Source organism: Chrysochloris asiatica, unplaced genomic scaffold (assembly GCF_000296735.1).
Source record: "Chrysochloris asiatica unplaced genomic scaffold, ChrAsi1.0 scaffold00038, whole genome shotgun sequence".
Lineage (NCBI taxonomy): Eukaryota > Metazoa > Chordata > Mammalia > Afrosoricida > Chrysochloridae > Chrysochloris > Chrysochloris asiatica.
In genome coordinates, this window is record NW_006408556.1 from 6,582,679 (window position 1) to 6,598,051 (window position 15,373).

The following is a 15,373-nucleotide window of genomic DNA, read 5'->3' on the forward strand; positions in this document are numbered from 1 at the left end:
GCTGGTAGTTTTGAACTGCTGGCCTTAAGGTTCACAGCCCGATTCGTAACCACTACACTACCAGAGCTACAATACATATTGGAGACTTACAATTCAATCCATGACACCTACTATCCCTTCTCTTTTGCCCTTTTCCCCACCCCACCACCCCCACACACATACATACATACACATACATACACGAACAGCTCCGATTCCTTCTCTTTTCAATTGTTTGCCTTTGAAATTTGTGGATCCTCAGCAAGTACCTGGGCCAGGCTCTTTTCTGCTTATTTCAGCCACTTCCAGCTTTTCTTCTATGAAAAGTCATTGCCTCCATTCCATTAATGGGACCATTCACTGGCTTGCTCTTCCAAATTTCTGCTGCTTGCCCTAAAAGCTTCTTATCCCAACTACAGTATCATCTGACTGCATGGGTTAATATCTTCCTCCCCCAGCCATGATTTTAGTTTCTTCTTGACCATATCCCCATATATCAACTCATTACAGCAATATGAAATGAAGGTGCTGTTCCTAGGCAGAGCCACCAGGTGGCAGAGTGGTTCCTCACAGTTAAGCCACTGTGTCCTTGGGGGAGGTGGGAGTGTGGAAGATAACTTGGTCAGGTGTAGAAATATTTGGAGATTTCTGGGAAGTTTCTAGAAAGGCTAGAAGAATTGGAAATTATGCATAGATCCTATCTCAGCAAAGAATATTTTCTTTTAGAGAGATCACCCCTTGATTGCTTGTTTATAATTACACAAGTACTTGGGGATTTTTAAAAGTCTGTGAAAAAATGGAATTGAAAAAATGGAATTTTCCCACGGACTTGTTGAAGTCTCCTCGTACATGTTACATTATAGAAAAATTAGAAAATACTGATAAAGAAACTAAAAGATTAATATTACCACAGAGGTCTACACCCTGATTTCTTTGATATATTTGATGCTTTGCCTTGCAAATCTAAATGAATAAATACATATTTATAATTGTAATTAGAATAAGCAGTTCAGATTCCTTCTCTGCTAAATTTTGTTTGCCTTTGAGATTTGTGGATGCTCAACAAGTACCTGGGCCATGCTCTTCTCTGCTTACTTCAGCCAATACCAGATTTTGTTTTATAACCTGCCTTTTGTCACTTTACAGAATACATAGAATGTTGTATAATATCAGAAGGAGTCCTAGTGTGTGCTGTAGATGAGCACTGGACCTAAAGGTCAGTTTGAACTTCAAGGTCGGTGGTTCAAACTCACCAGCTGCTCCTCAGAAACCCTATACAGGGTCGCTATGGATCAGAAGCAACTGGGTGGCACTTAACTACAACAGCAACATACTATCAAAAGCATAAATTTACATCATTTCTCACCATTAAATTTCTTTTTTCATATTACATGAGTATATTCTTATTGTTAAGAAGTATGGAAACATTAAAATAATGAATTGGCCATAGGGTATTCCATTTTACAGATTTATCTTAATTTGAAAAATGGCAGACGGCTCTGTGTGGAGTCTGGGAATTTCCTTCTTTGAGATCTTGCTACTAAGCATTCGCCCCAAGTATGCCTCTCCTTCCTCAAGAGTTTTAATTGCCAGTGGTGGCCTCAAACCTAGCTGCCTATCAGGATCACTGAAGAAATGTTTGAAAGGTGGATCACTAGGGCCCTTAGTCCTGGTATGGTGTTGTAAGATAAGCACTGGACTGCTAACTACAAGGTTGACAGTTCACACCTACCAACCACACCTATACAGGGTCAACAACTCAACAGCACTAATCAGCAACAACGTAGCACGTCTTCAGAATCCAAAACTGCAAGGGTGAGGCTGGGGCCTGTGTATTTCTAAGAGCTCCAGTAATTCAGCTCAGCAGCCCGCTTGGAACAACTTGCTGTGATGACAGGTAAGGTGATGACTTGAAGCCCCAAGGGTTCATTGCAGACCCAGGGCCCTGAAGTCTTGTTCTGGCTGAGGCTAAGCTAGTATCAAGACATCGATCCCCTGCCATAGAAGGCAGGGGAAGCTTCATGATAGAGGATACTTTCAGAAGAAAAGGTTAGTTCAGACACTGAGATATGTCCTCAAAAATAGGATAGCAATTTTGACTTCACTTAGCAAGTTGACTGAAGTTTTATGCTTACAAAAACAGAAAGTAAGTTTTTCTAATGAATACAAGGGTAAGTAAAAAAACATATATTGCTACTAAGGTTCCAGTACTACAAGTGTGGGTTTATTCTAAACAAAGCCTGTTTAATACTTTGTCTCTGTGGTCAGTGGATGGCTGCAGACAAGTTCTCTCAATAATATACTTGTCTTAGTCTTGTTAGGGTGCCTCCCAAAAACAAATAGAATCTCAATAGTGGCTTCTGAAGGGATTTGCTGGGCCAGTTCAATTCAAATCAGGTCAGCTCAGAAGGTTATGGTGACTGCTTTTTGGGATTCCCAAGGGGTAATCTTGATAGATTTTCTCAACGGACACAGGATGATCACAGGGGCTTATTAGGAAGATAATTGAAAACTGGCTTGTTGAGAAAAAGGCCAAGAATTTTTTTTTTCCCATCATGACAATGCATCTGCTCATTCTTCGAGGGTAGCAAGGGCTGTCCTATTAGAATTTTTTTTGGAAAGCCTTGTCCCTTTTACCCTAAAGCCCAGATCTTTCCCCTTCAGACTTCTTTTTGTTCCCCAAACTCAAAGAACATGTAAAAGGAGCACAATTTGTGTCCTTTGAGGACATTAAAGCTGCCATTTTGGCATGAATGGAAGAGTAAAGAATTCTTCAAGGAGGATTAGAGATGGAAAGACCACCTTCAGAAGTGTTCAGAACTAGATGGAGGATATATTGAGAAACATTTTTAACATTTTGGTTTACTAAAGTTTTCTACGACTTAATAGTAATATTTTCTGACCCAACCCTTGTAAGTTTTTTAAATTTTTAAATATTAACGTTTAAATATTAATATTAATGTGGAATTAAACTAGCCTGTAAAAGGAAGTATAATAAGAATTCTTATTAGCTGTGGTGTGGGTCAAACTACTAGAGTGCTGTTAAATGCACTCAAGTTGGTTCTGACCCATAGCGACCCTGTGTAGGATTTCTGAGGAGTAGCTGGTGGATTTGAACCGCCAACCTTGCAGTTCAAACTGATCTTACAGTCCAGCGCAATATCCTGCAGCACCACACCAGTACTCCTACCTACTAGAGTTGTTGTTGTTGTTGTTAAGTGCCGTGGAATCGGTTCCAACTCATAGCGACCCTACACAGGGTTTCCGAGGCTGTAAATCTTTATGGGAGCTGACTGCCTCATCTTTCTCCCGCAGAACCGCTGGTAGTTTCGAACTGCTGACCTTGTGGCTCACAGCCCGATTTGTAACCACTACGCTACCAGAGCTCCTTACCTATTAGAGTAGGGGACCTTAACCTGTCTTTCACATTTAGAAATTTCCCAATGTGCCACCCCAGCTTCCACACACAAACTGGGAAAGGTGTGGTTTGTTTTTGCCAGCAAGCCTCCTTCTAGTATACGTTTTTACCCTAAGCTAAGCAGCTGCCTATTTTAAGGATCTTAGCCTTTTCTGTGGACTCCTTGTGTGGCGCTGTAGGACCAGCATTGGACTTCGAACCACAAGAGTGGCAGTTCAAACCCACCAGCTACTCCTCGGAAACCCTTGGAAGCCGATTCAATGGCACATAACAGCAACAACCTTTTCTGTATCTTGAACAATACCTTGGTGGAGCCTGTGAATCCCTTTTCAAAATAGTGGTTTTAAATATATAAAATATATAGTGTCACAAAATAAACCAAGTTGAAATATAGCTATCAACATATTTTTTCAATAAATCTGTGACGATTCACTATATGTATTTTATTATTATAGTCTATAACAAGCTTTCAGGAAGACATAGAACTGAGGTCAAGACAGAACCAACGGAGAAAGGATAACTGAGAAAATGAGCCCAGACGTTTCAGATCAGCTAAAAGCAGGGTATTTTAAAGCAATGAAGGCATCCGGGTGGGGTGAGTGAATATCAATAACTGGTTGAGTAAATTTCAGCAGCAGCAATGTGCAAGGAAAAGGTGCTTACCTGGAGTATACAGGAAAGAGAGTCAGCCCCCATGGAAGGAGAAAATGTGCACATGGAGAGAAGCAATAGCCCAGTAACTTTATGATTATGTTCTTCCTATGGATTCTCCACCACTGTGACTTAGCCTTGGGTCCCATACTTAGACTTTAGATCTCAGGGGAAGGGATTTTAGTATTCTCTTTTAGTGACATCCTTTCCTGGTTTTGGTATGAGGGTTATACTTGCCTCATAAAATGTATTAGGAAGTTTTCCATCCTCCTCTATATTCTGGAATAATTTGAGTAGGATTGGTGACGGCTCTTCCCTGAATGTTTCGTAGAATTCACCTGTGAAGCCATCTGGGCCTGGACTTTTTTTGGTTGGGAGTCTTTTTGATGACCTGATCGATTTCTTCTTTTGTTATGGGTCTGTTCATGTTTTCTACTTCACTCTGTGTAAGTTTAGGTAGTTCGTGTTTATCTAAAAATGTATCCATCTCTTCTAAGTTTTCAAATTTGTTTGAGTACAACTCTTCATAGTATTCTGTTATTATCCTTTTGATTTCCTTTGGTTCCGTTGTGACATCATCCATATGATATCTAATGCGTGTTATTTGTGTCTTCTCTCTCTTTTCTTTTGTTAGGTTTGCCAATGGTCTGTCTATTTTCTTAATTCTTTCAGAGAACCAGCGTCTTGTCTTGTTGATTGTTTCTATAGTTTTTCTGTTTTCTATCTCATTTATTTCTGCTCTAATCTTTATTATTTCTTTTCTTTTGGTGGTTGTGGGTTCCCTCTGTTGGTCTGTTTCTAATTGTTGTAGATGCTGTGTTAATGTGTTGATTTTAGTTCTTTCTTCTTTTTGGATGTGTGCGTTTATTGCAGTGAATTGTCCTCTCAGCACAGCTTTCGCCATGTCCCAAAGATTTTGGTATGTTGTGTTTTCGTTCTCATTTATTTCTAGAAACTTTGCAAATTCACGTTTTATTTCTTCTACTACCCAGTCGCTTTTCAGCAGAGTATTGTTCAGTTTCCATGTATTTGACTTTATTTCCTTGGTCTTCCTATTGTTGATTTCTAATTTGATAGCATTGTGGTCTGAGAAGATGCTTTGTAGTATTTTGATATTTGTAAATTTATGTAGACTTGTTTTGTGACCTAAAACATGGTCTATTCTGGAGAATGTTCCATGTGCACTTGAAGTGTATTTTGCAGTTGTTGTATTGAATGCTCTGTACACATCTATGAGGTCCAGTTGGCTGATTGTGTTGTTTAGTTCTTCTGTGTCTTTGTCGAGTTTCTTTCTGGTTATTCTATCCATTTTTGAAAGTGGTGTATTAAAGTCACCCACTATAATTTGGATTCATCTATTTCATTCTTCAAATCTATTAGAGTTTGTTTTATGTATTTTGGTGCTCTTTCATTGGGAGCATAGATATTTATTATGGTTATTTCATCTTGTTCAATTGTCCCTTTAAACATGAGATAATGTCCATCTTTATCTATTATGCTGGGTTTTGCCTTAAAGTTTACTTTATCCGAGATTAGTACTGCCACTCCTGTTCACTTTTTATTGCAGTTAGCTTGGTATATTTTTTCCCATCCTTTCACTTTTAATCTGTTTCTGTCTCTGTGTGTGAGATGCATCTCTTGCAGACAGCATATTGAAGGATCTTGTTTTCTTATCCATTCTGCCACCCTCCGTCTCTTAACAGGTGCATTCAATCCATTTACGTTCAGTGTAATTATCAATAGGTATTGATTAGTTGCTGTCATTGAATTTGTTTTTTTGTGGTGTTGCTGCTTCTTTGTTCTGTTTGTCTTTCTCTGTTGAATTCATGATTTTTGTGTTCTTTCTTGTGAGTTTCCTCAGAGTCTTAATGTTTTCATATTCTTCCTGGATTCTCATTCTCTTGGTATATTGTGAAGTGTTAATTTTCTTTGAGGTTGCCTTATAGTCCATTGACTTTTCTGTCCATTTAGTGCAGTCTATTTTATCCTGTAATCAACCTGACCTTCTCACTGTCTGGATCTCTGTTCCTACGTGTTCACCTTCTTTTGCATTGTACTTGTTTTGGTCATAGACTGACCTCCCAGAGTCTCTGAGTTTGTTCTTATAGTTTTGTTTTGTTAACAATTCTTCTTTCTTTTGACTTAATTCAAGGAGGTGCTGCCACGTACCTCAATCTCTGGTTGTTGTCTGTTCTTGTTGGTTCTCAGTCCACAGAACTCCCTTTAGGATGTTTTGTAGCACAGGGTTGGCTTTGGTGAAGTCCCATAGCTTCTGTTTATCCTGGAATGTTTTGATTACACCATCATATTTGATTGATAGCTTTGCTGGATAAAGGATTCTTGGTTGACAATTTTTTTCTTGCAGGGTTTTATATATGTCTCCCCATTTAGTATCCTCTTTTAACAAACAAACCAAGTTCGTTTGTTTAATGAGAATACTCAGTGCTCATTGTAGATCTTGGCAATTGCTTATTTTTCTGGAAAGTATTTTCTGGGTTAAGTGTTAAATACCCTTGAAATGTTTGTGTCCTTTACATAGTAAAGTAATAGTAATTCCTTTTCAAGGAATTTAGCCCAAGGAAATAACCCAAAACATGGCATTATGTATAGGGTTGTTCATTATAGTTTTAGTATAATGAAAACCTACAAATAATTCAGTGTTCAACTACAGGAGGATGTAGAAAAAATTATGCCACATCTACATCATAGAAAGCTCTTTGGCCAATGAAAATGTCTACAAGGAATTTTTTTTAACATTTAACATGTGCAGAGAGAGGTCTGGAAGGAAATATGCCAAAATGTTTAAATGTGGCTTCCTCTTGATTATAGAGTTATGGGTGAATAATTCACTTTCTGCTTTTTTCTTTATATTAAACAAAATTTACACAGTGTGCATTACTTGAAAAAAAAGTTGTATTACATGAGTAATATGCAAAATTGTAAATATTGAAAACAGAAGTACTCAAAAGACACTGAAGGATACTATGAAAAAAGTCTGCCTTTTCTAAAGGTAACCACTGTTAACAGTTTGTTGTTGTTGTTGTTAAGTGCCATCAAGTTAGTTCTGACCCATAGCAACCCTGTATAGGGTTTTTGAGGAGTAGCTGGTGAGCTTGAACCACTGACCTTGTAGTTCAAAATGACTTTGCAGTCCAGCTTATTAACTATAGCGCCACACCAGAACTCCTGTTAACAAGTTTACCACCCATCTTTTAAAGATATTAATAACATGTAAGCACATTAAAAGGAGTGAGGTGGTTCCATAAGGTAAGCACTGGCATGTAAACCACAAGATCAGCGGTTTGAGCCCACCGGCCATTCCGTGGGCAAAGAGATAAGGCTTTCTGCTCTTACAAAGAGTTTAAAAGCCTCAGAAACCCTATACAGGATTGCTATGAGTCAGACCGATTTGACAGCACTTAACAACAACATGTACATAAAAATACAGTGTTGTGTTTTCTCTTTTATTTCAGTGAGATTATATTGTATTTTTCTGCAACTTGCTTTTTCCTTAAAAATATCTTCACTGTCTTTCCATATTAGTATATGTAGACCTACCTCAGTCTTTGTAAGTGTTGCCTTGTACTTTTTATTCTATCTTGTTGAGAATATACACAGCAAAACATGCACCACATCAGCAGTTTTTTACATGAACCGTTTTGGGACATGGATTACGTTCTTGGAGTCCTGTGGCCATTCTCCCTCCTTTTCTGAGTTGTTCCGTCTTGTTAACATAAGCTCACTGTCCCCTAAGGTCTCTGTCAAGCTGCTGTTGTCTCTTTGATCCCATACAGGTAGTTCTCAAAACATCATAATGTTCAACAAACATTTTTTACTAGTTAAGCTAAACTGTTGTTTGGTTTTAAATTTTCAGGGGTATGTTTTAGGTATAAGGTTTAGAGACTATCTCAGAACAACAGTTTCAGGGGTTCTCAGCCTTAATGGCTCCAGGAGCCCTGGTAGCATAGTGGGTTTTGAGTTAGGCTGCTAACTGAAAGGCCAGCAGTTCAAATCTACCAGCCATTCCATGGGAGAAAAAGACTTCCTGCTCCTGTTGAGATTTACATATCCAGGGTCACTATGAATCGGAACCAACTTGATGGCACTTCACCACCACCACCACCATGGCTCCAGAAAGTCTGTAGACCATGAAAATGTGAAATTAGTTTCTACATTTCTCCTCCTCCCCTGTTTTGATCAGGATACCTCTATAAACTTCTTGATGAAAATGTTCAATAGTAGCTGGGCACCATCTAGTTCTTCTGGTCTCATGGAGCTTATTAGCCACACATCCATTGTTCTTAAAGTGCCTTCAAATCAGTTCAAACTCAGCAGTGTTGTATAGGGTTTCCAAGGATCAGCTGGTGAGTTTGGACTGCCAACCTTACAGTTCAAACCAACCTTTCAGTAGAGTGCTTATCCTACAGTGCCACACCAGGACTCTTCTTCCTGTTCCTGACTCTTGTTCTTTCTCTGTTGCTCCAGTAAGTAGAGTCCAATTATTGTGTCTTGGATGGTCATTTGCAAGCCTTTGAGACCCCACCTTGTTTCCCCTTATATGGATGTTGTTGTTAGGTGCCATCGAGTCAGTTCCAACTTAGAGCGACTTCATACACAACAAAACACTGCCGGTCCTACACCAGTGTCACAATCGTTTGGCTTGAGCCCATTGCTGCTGCCACTGTGTCAGTCCATATGCTTGAGTGTCTTCCTCTTTTTCGCTGACCTTCCACTTTACCCAGTATAATGACTGGTCCCTCCTGATAATATGTCCAACTATAAGACAAAGTCTTGCCATTCTGGCTTCTAAGGAAAATTCTGGCTGCATTTCTTCTAACGTAGATTTTTTGTTCTTCTGGCAGTCCACGGTACTTTTAATATTCTTCTCCAGTACCGTAAATTAAAAGCATCAATTCGTCTATGGTCTTCCTTATTTACTGTCCAACTTTCACATGCATGTGAGACTCCTGAAAATACCATGACTTGGGTCAGGTACATCTTAGTCCTAAAATTGACATCTTTGCTCTTGAACACTTTAAAAAGATCTTGTGCAGCAGATTTGCCTAATCCAATACGTCCTTTGATTTCTTGACTGCTGCTTCCATGAGTGTTAATGGTAGATCTAAGCAGAATGAAGCCTTTGACAACTTTAATCTTTTCTCCATTTATCATGATTTTTTTATTGCTTCACATTGAGGTGCAACCCATATGTAAAGAAAGCTCTTTCTGTGTCCCCTGGGTCTAAAAGGACTCCAAGTCCAGAGAAAGCACTGTGCTCCCATCTCTTCTTAGCAGTAGTGAGGTACCCCCCTCTGCTCTGGCAATGGCCTTTGATCATCATCAGTAAGTATTTTAAACCCTCTTTGCTTTCAGCAAGCAAGGTTGCATCATCTGCATATCACAGGTTGTTAATGAGTCTTTCTCCAGTCCTGATGTCATATGTAACGCATGGCTGGCTAGCCATTCTCACACTGATGGACACTTCCCTGGTGCCCCTTCCCTACTATTTGAGGCATTGGTGCTGTGAATACTCTTGTACAGGAGTGTGCATATTTCTCTAGGAGAAGAACATAAAAGTAAAATTGCTGGACCAACTGCATGTGTGTGTGTTTCTGATTTTGACAGATATGACCTATGTTTGGTTAAGATGGTATGTTTGTCTATTATAACCAAGACCCCAAAATAATAGCAACTTAAAGTAAAATGTATGTTTACTTCTTGTAAAAATGACATGGGGACCAGTTAGAAGCAGTGACATCAGAGATGGAGGCAGAGATAACAAGGAGAGAGAGAGAGAGAGTACCTGAGGACTCTAGAGACACATGGAAAGAGAAAGACTGTGTTCTGGTGGCCAGTAGGCTGGCTTGCAGAATGTGCCCTTTGGTTGTTGAAATGATTTTATATTTCTGAGTGTTTTTGTGTACATCAAAAAAAAAAAACGGAATAGAAGCCAATACTGTTAAATGATGATGCACGGAGAGGATTATAATCATTGCAATGAAACAAAATAGGATACAATGAGTGCAAAACCAGTGTTCTCCCATGTAAACGATCACTCAATTCACAATAAAAGCTTTTTTTTTTAATTTTTTCACTCTATGGAGTATAGTTTTACTCTGACACACATAGGATCAATTAGAAAGCAACTGGTTTGGTTGGTTTGCTTATTTTTGTCCCTCTCCAGGGTTCTCTGCCGAGGAAGGAAGGACCCAGCCACCACCAAAGAAGGCCGGTTACCCAACAACGCACGCGCGAGACCCGGGCCCACTGCAGCTGGCCTAATCAGGGCCTGCGTGCGTTGGCCGTCACGTTGCTAGCCAAGGAGCTCAAGCAATGTCGAGGGGGGTTTGGAAGGGAAGATGCATAGCGCACGAACGGAAAAACGGGCTTCCGTTATCCGCAAGCTGAGGGTCAGAGTCCAGGGAGGAAACCGGAAGTCAGGCCCAAGGGAACTGGGAGGGCCTCGCTAAGCGTGAGGCTGGCGGGAAGATAGGCCTGTTGCACTACGTGTTCCGTGAGCCTCCGCGACGTGGCTGGGCAGGGCTGGGCTGCTAGCGACGCACAGAGGCGGAGCTCAGTAAGAGCGTTATTTCCCGGTTTGGAAAACAAAAATCCTCACCACTGGACCAATAAACAGCATTCTTATCAATGGAGAAGAGATTGAAGTTGTCAAGGACTTCATTCTTGGATTTGGCCTTCAGAAAAAGGGAAAAAAAGTGACATGGGGCGTCAGAAGTCCACTAACTTCATGAGGGGGGAATCAGCATCAGATCAAGGCTGATTCCTATGAGGCAGAGGTCAGCCATACCTCCTGTCTCCAACCTTTACAGTTCTGATACCAGCCGTCCCTCCCACAGCACTGGACTTCTCTGCTTGTTTCATAAGTCATCGCAGTGGCCACACAGAACTCAAAGACAATACTCATGATTTATCGAGTTATCAGCAATGTGTTGTTATTTAGTGTCACAGGTTATAAACCAGGATCAAGAGTAACTCAGGATACAGTTCTTCAATCAGAACAACTTCTCGTCAGCTGTGCGCGGAGGCTGACTTCTCTCTGGCCCTTAGTCCTTCAGCCCTGCCTGTGCCCCATTTGGGCAAATAGTACAAAGCTTATTAACTTTGTCAATAAGTGCTTCAACCTGAAGGTACTCAGTTCTATAGCCCCACAGTCCTCAAATGTGGCTCTGCCCAGAGACACCCCACTCCACCAGGAAGCTCTCTCTTCCTGTATGTTGGCACTCTCACAGTAGCTGCCTCACTCCATGGGCCAGGAAGCTTACTGTGCCATCTCACATGCCAGTCTCCAGTGTCCCTGCTCTCCTCTGTGTCCCCTGGGTCTAAAAAGACTCCAAGTCCAAAGGAAGCTCCCTTTTCTTCTGGGTGGTAGGGAGGTACCCTGCTGTGGGATTGGCTATCTTTTAAAAACCTTGTGGGATTGCAGAATTGGCTAATCCCTTCCATATATCTTATTTGCATTATTAGCAGGCCATCCAGTCCCCTTGGTGGGCCACCAGCCGTTGACTTGCATAGTCCCACTCAATCATACAAAATCGTGAAGGCGGGCTAGAAAGGTCATAGAATGTAGTCCATTGTCCCACAGCTGTCTTCAGTCACCAGTCTGGGTATGAGCAGGCTCCCAGTAGCAGGCACTTCGATTTCTCCTGTCTTGTCATTCCTGTCATGTCTGCTGACATCCCATTGGCTCACGTCACAACTTAGTCATATCATAATGTGGAAGATGTGCCCTGGGCAGCTTCGTGCTCAGCTGAACTTTGATTATTAAAGAAAGAAATGCCATTGCTCAGACCAGCTGCGAGTTTTAAAAAGTAATCATAGCATGTAGGTGGGCCACTGGTACACTGTGCATTACCTATTCACATCACTTTGCCTTTTTTCCTTAACATGAATATGAGGGGGCTTTGTCTTTTATAAGCAATAAAAATATGTTCTCATATTCAGTTTCTTTTACCTTTTTGTTTTGTTTTCTTGACATCCTGAGATTTCAAAATTGTATGTAGTCAAGCCTGTCAGTCTCTCTATGGCTTCTGTGTTGTATGTCTTGCTACTATTACTCAGAAAATTAAGAATACCCAGTTCAGAAAAAGAAACAGAGAAACAACCTGAAGTAGCAGCAATGGAATGAGTAAATTACGGAGATAACCTACATTCTCACATTTCCTTTTGGCTCTGGTAGCCACTTCAATAGATGATCCTTGCAGCACTGTGTGAGGGAACAAAGTCTAGTGGACCTGGGCTCTGAAAGTGAATTAGGATTTAGATACGGGGAAGAGAAAGGAGAAGGTAGGTGTCCAGGCGAAAGGAACAGTATAAGATAAACTGGGGGCACAGGTAAAGGTGGCTGAAGTGGACCGCATGGGACAGAGTGTGCACGCTGGGAACCACCGGAGATACGCTGGACAGGGCAGCTGAGGACAGTGTTTGGAGAATAGAACAGAGGATAAAGTGGTTACAAGTGAACATCAGGATTAGAAGAAAGAAATCAAGTGTAAAAAGGTATGCCCTGCAGTCTTACCACTAAAGATGGAAGCAGTTAAGTACCTAACAAAAAGGAAACGGTTGAGTAAATTAAAGCATAGCCACATGATGGAATACTAACATCGAGAAGTGTCGTTTTTGGAGGCTGTGTGGAAAAACTTGGAAATTAGAGTGAAAAAAGATGATTAAAAAGCATATAAAATCGTAATTATGATTACAACTATTTAAAGAAATATGCATATGGGGAAAAAAGAAATACTTCAAAATTAAGAGATGCATTTGGACCAGTGATTATTTTTTTCTCTTAAAAATCTTTATTGTTTTCATTTTCTGTAATATTTTTAAAGGCAGGTGTTAGTAGATTGGAAATCAGCAGAGGCCTTTTAAGGCTTCCTGAAGGTGACCTAGGGGATGAGGGCTGTGTGCTGCTTGGAAGGCGAGAGGTCAGGTCTGCCCGTTGGGATGTGTGAGCCAGGAGGAAAGACTCCATTCCAGGCTTTGGTCTCTAGTACTGGCCCTTTGGTCTTAGTCCAGGGATGATAAAAGTCCTTTTTTGTTTTCCAGGGTCTCCTCATGCTGCTACAGAACCTACCTACGATACACTGGGGCAACGAAGAGATTGGGCTGCTTCTTGCGGAGGCATACAGACTCAAGTACATGTTTGCCGATGCTCCCAATCACTACCGCCGATAGGTGCTGTCTCCCCATATGGACCCAGACTGCCCCCATCTCTGATGGCAATCTGATCACTGTGGCCACTGTGCGAGCTGTGGACCCCGGCCGGAACCACTCCTGCTGTAAAAAGCTCACACCCGTCGCCCAGGTCTTAACTTTCGGCGTGCCTGTCCACCACTCCATGTTTGTGGGTGTGTCTCTTGGACCACTATCAGTATTCCGTGCCATGTGGATGGGCCCAGGTCTGGGAGAAAACAGAAAAGGAGGTACAGGGTCATCTGCCCCTCTAAAAGAAACTGGATAAAAGAAGGGGAAGGCTCAGGGTCTCTCAACTCACATTCTTCCTACATGGACTGGCTTTCACCTCCCAGACCCAACTGATGTCCTTGTTCCTTGTGACGTAGTTTAATTTGATCGCAGGTCAGAAACGCCGTCTGTTTAAGGCTCCTGGCCCTTCTCTCTCCCTGCTCTCCTGGCCCTTCCCATTGCACCCTGACTGAGCCAGTGAGGGCAGGTTTTCAAGACAATTGCTCTCAGGTGGAAGAGGCACCAATGGTCATCACTCTGGGAAGAGGCAGACACCCAAGGGCTAGGAGTGTTATTTTTTCTTTTCTCACCAGATGTCTGTGTGTGCATGTCTGTGTGCATGTGTCTACATGTGCACATACCCGCCTATCAGCATTTAAGTATGTGTTTGAATGTCTCTGACCAGACTGGCCCCATAAAATCCATTTGGGAAGGGTCCTAGGGACCAGGTGTCCAAGCTTCCTTAAGAAGGATCAGGGTAGAGGAGGGAGGAGAGGTGGTTTTACCTCTCCAAACCCTCCTTCTATGATGACCCACTCCAAGACATTATGTGTAAATTGTGTTATTATGTATATGGGTAAAGATGTACAAATATATGTCCTCTTTGTAGCAGATATGATTTTATATTTATAATGTGCATCAACATGTGAAAGCAATCTAGGTCACTAGCACAGTTGAAGTTGCCAGGCCAGCAGCTTCAGCGACTCCAGGTTGCTGGGAGGGGAGTGAGCAGAGTCTGCTGGCGTCAGTAAGGCTGAGCAGATGGAGCTGCTCTTACAGCCTGTGGCAGCCATCCAAGCATCAATGTCTCAGAGTTTTCCTCCCATCCCCTTTCTTTCCACTCCTCCTTCGGCCTTTCTGCTTCCTTCCCTCTAAAGCAGAAAAGGCAGGGAGACCGAGCTCTCTCTAACACTCCTAACAGCCTCTCAGAGGGGGACTGCCCAGGCAGAAGCCCTTTCTGCATGTTTTCAGCCTCTGCCTTTTCCCAGACTCTGGAGAGGGCTTTTGTTTCTACATATTTTTTAAGTCAGCATCTTTTTAAGGGCACAAGCTGTGACTGACAAGTCAGTGCCAAGGAAAGCAGTTTCCCTGGTGTCCCTTGGTTTTGGGGGCTCTTCTCAGAGGCCTTCTGTGTCCCCCACACTGTCACCATCACACCCTGCACAGTTCATGAGACCTGTGTTCAGTTTTTGCTGTTCGGTAGTGGGGAAGTGGGGGCAGGGGGCGGCAAGCAGCTGTCATCCTCTTGGAAAACCAAGCAGGATCCCCAGTGGAGTGACCTTGAGCCTCATTGCCAGTGAAGCCCCACCATGCCAGGATGTGTTACGTTTCTCATCCGGAGCTGTTTCTCAGGCATTCTTCCTCACCCTTTCTTTTCCCCTTCCGTGTGCCTCAATAGTTTCCTTCACAGAGGGAGAGGACTGGTGACCCTCCCTCAACCGGACTAACTAAAGAAAGACACTTGTGTTCCCAAGTGGTGGTTTTATTTTTTTAGTTTTTATGTTTGTATGAGAAATTGTGGCTTAAGTGAAAGAATTGTAAATAAATAGTGTATTTCCTCCGCTATCTGCTGGCTTTTGGGGGTTTTTTTCTCCCATGAATGTGTATAACCTGAAACCTAAGGAGTCTCTTTCTTGAGTTTCTCTTAACTGGTTAATACCAGTAAGTCTAATAAATATGGGGGACAAGTCTTCTGTAGAGTAAGCAGAGGATCAATGAAAAGCATTCTCAGAGTATCTCAGCAACTGTTTACTGAGCATCTGCTATGTGAAAGGTACTGTGGAGCCTTCTGCAAAGATGAAGGACATGGTTGCCAGTAGCTGATGTTTATGGAGCACCTTACCA

At 41.8% G+C, this 15,373-nt stretch overlaps 1 protein-coding gene across 1 annotated transcript in view; it reads left to right on the plus strand.

Annotated features, from left to right (window-relative positions):
• Positions 1-14,242, plus strand: part of TBC1D22B (TBC1 domain family, member 22B) — a 103,757-nt gene extending 89,515 nt beyond the window's left edge. The window contains exon 13 of the mRNA XM_006860421.1: positions 13,112-14,242. Within this exon, the coding sequence (XP_006860483.1) occupies positions 13,112-13,240 (129 nt within the window). The 3' untranslated portion in view covers positions 13,241-14,242. The remainder of the gene's footprint in view (positions 1-13,111) is intronic.
• The last annotated feature ends 1,131 nt before the right edge of the window (positions 14,243-15,373 follow it).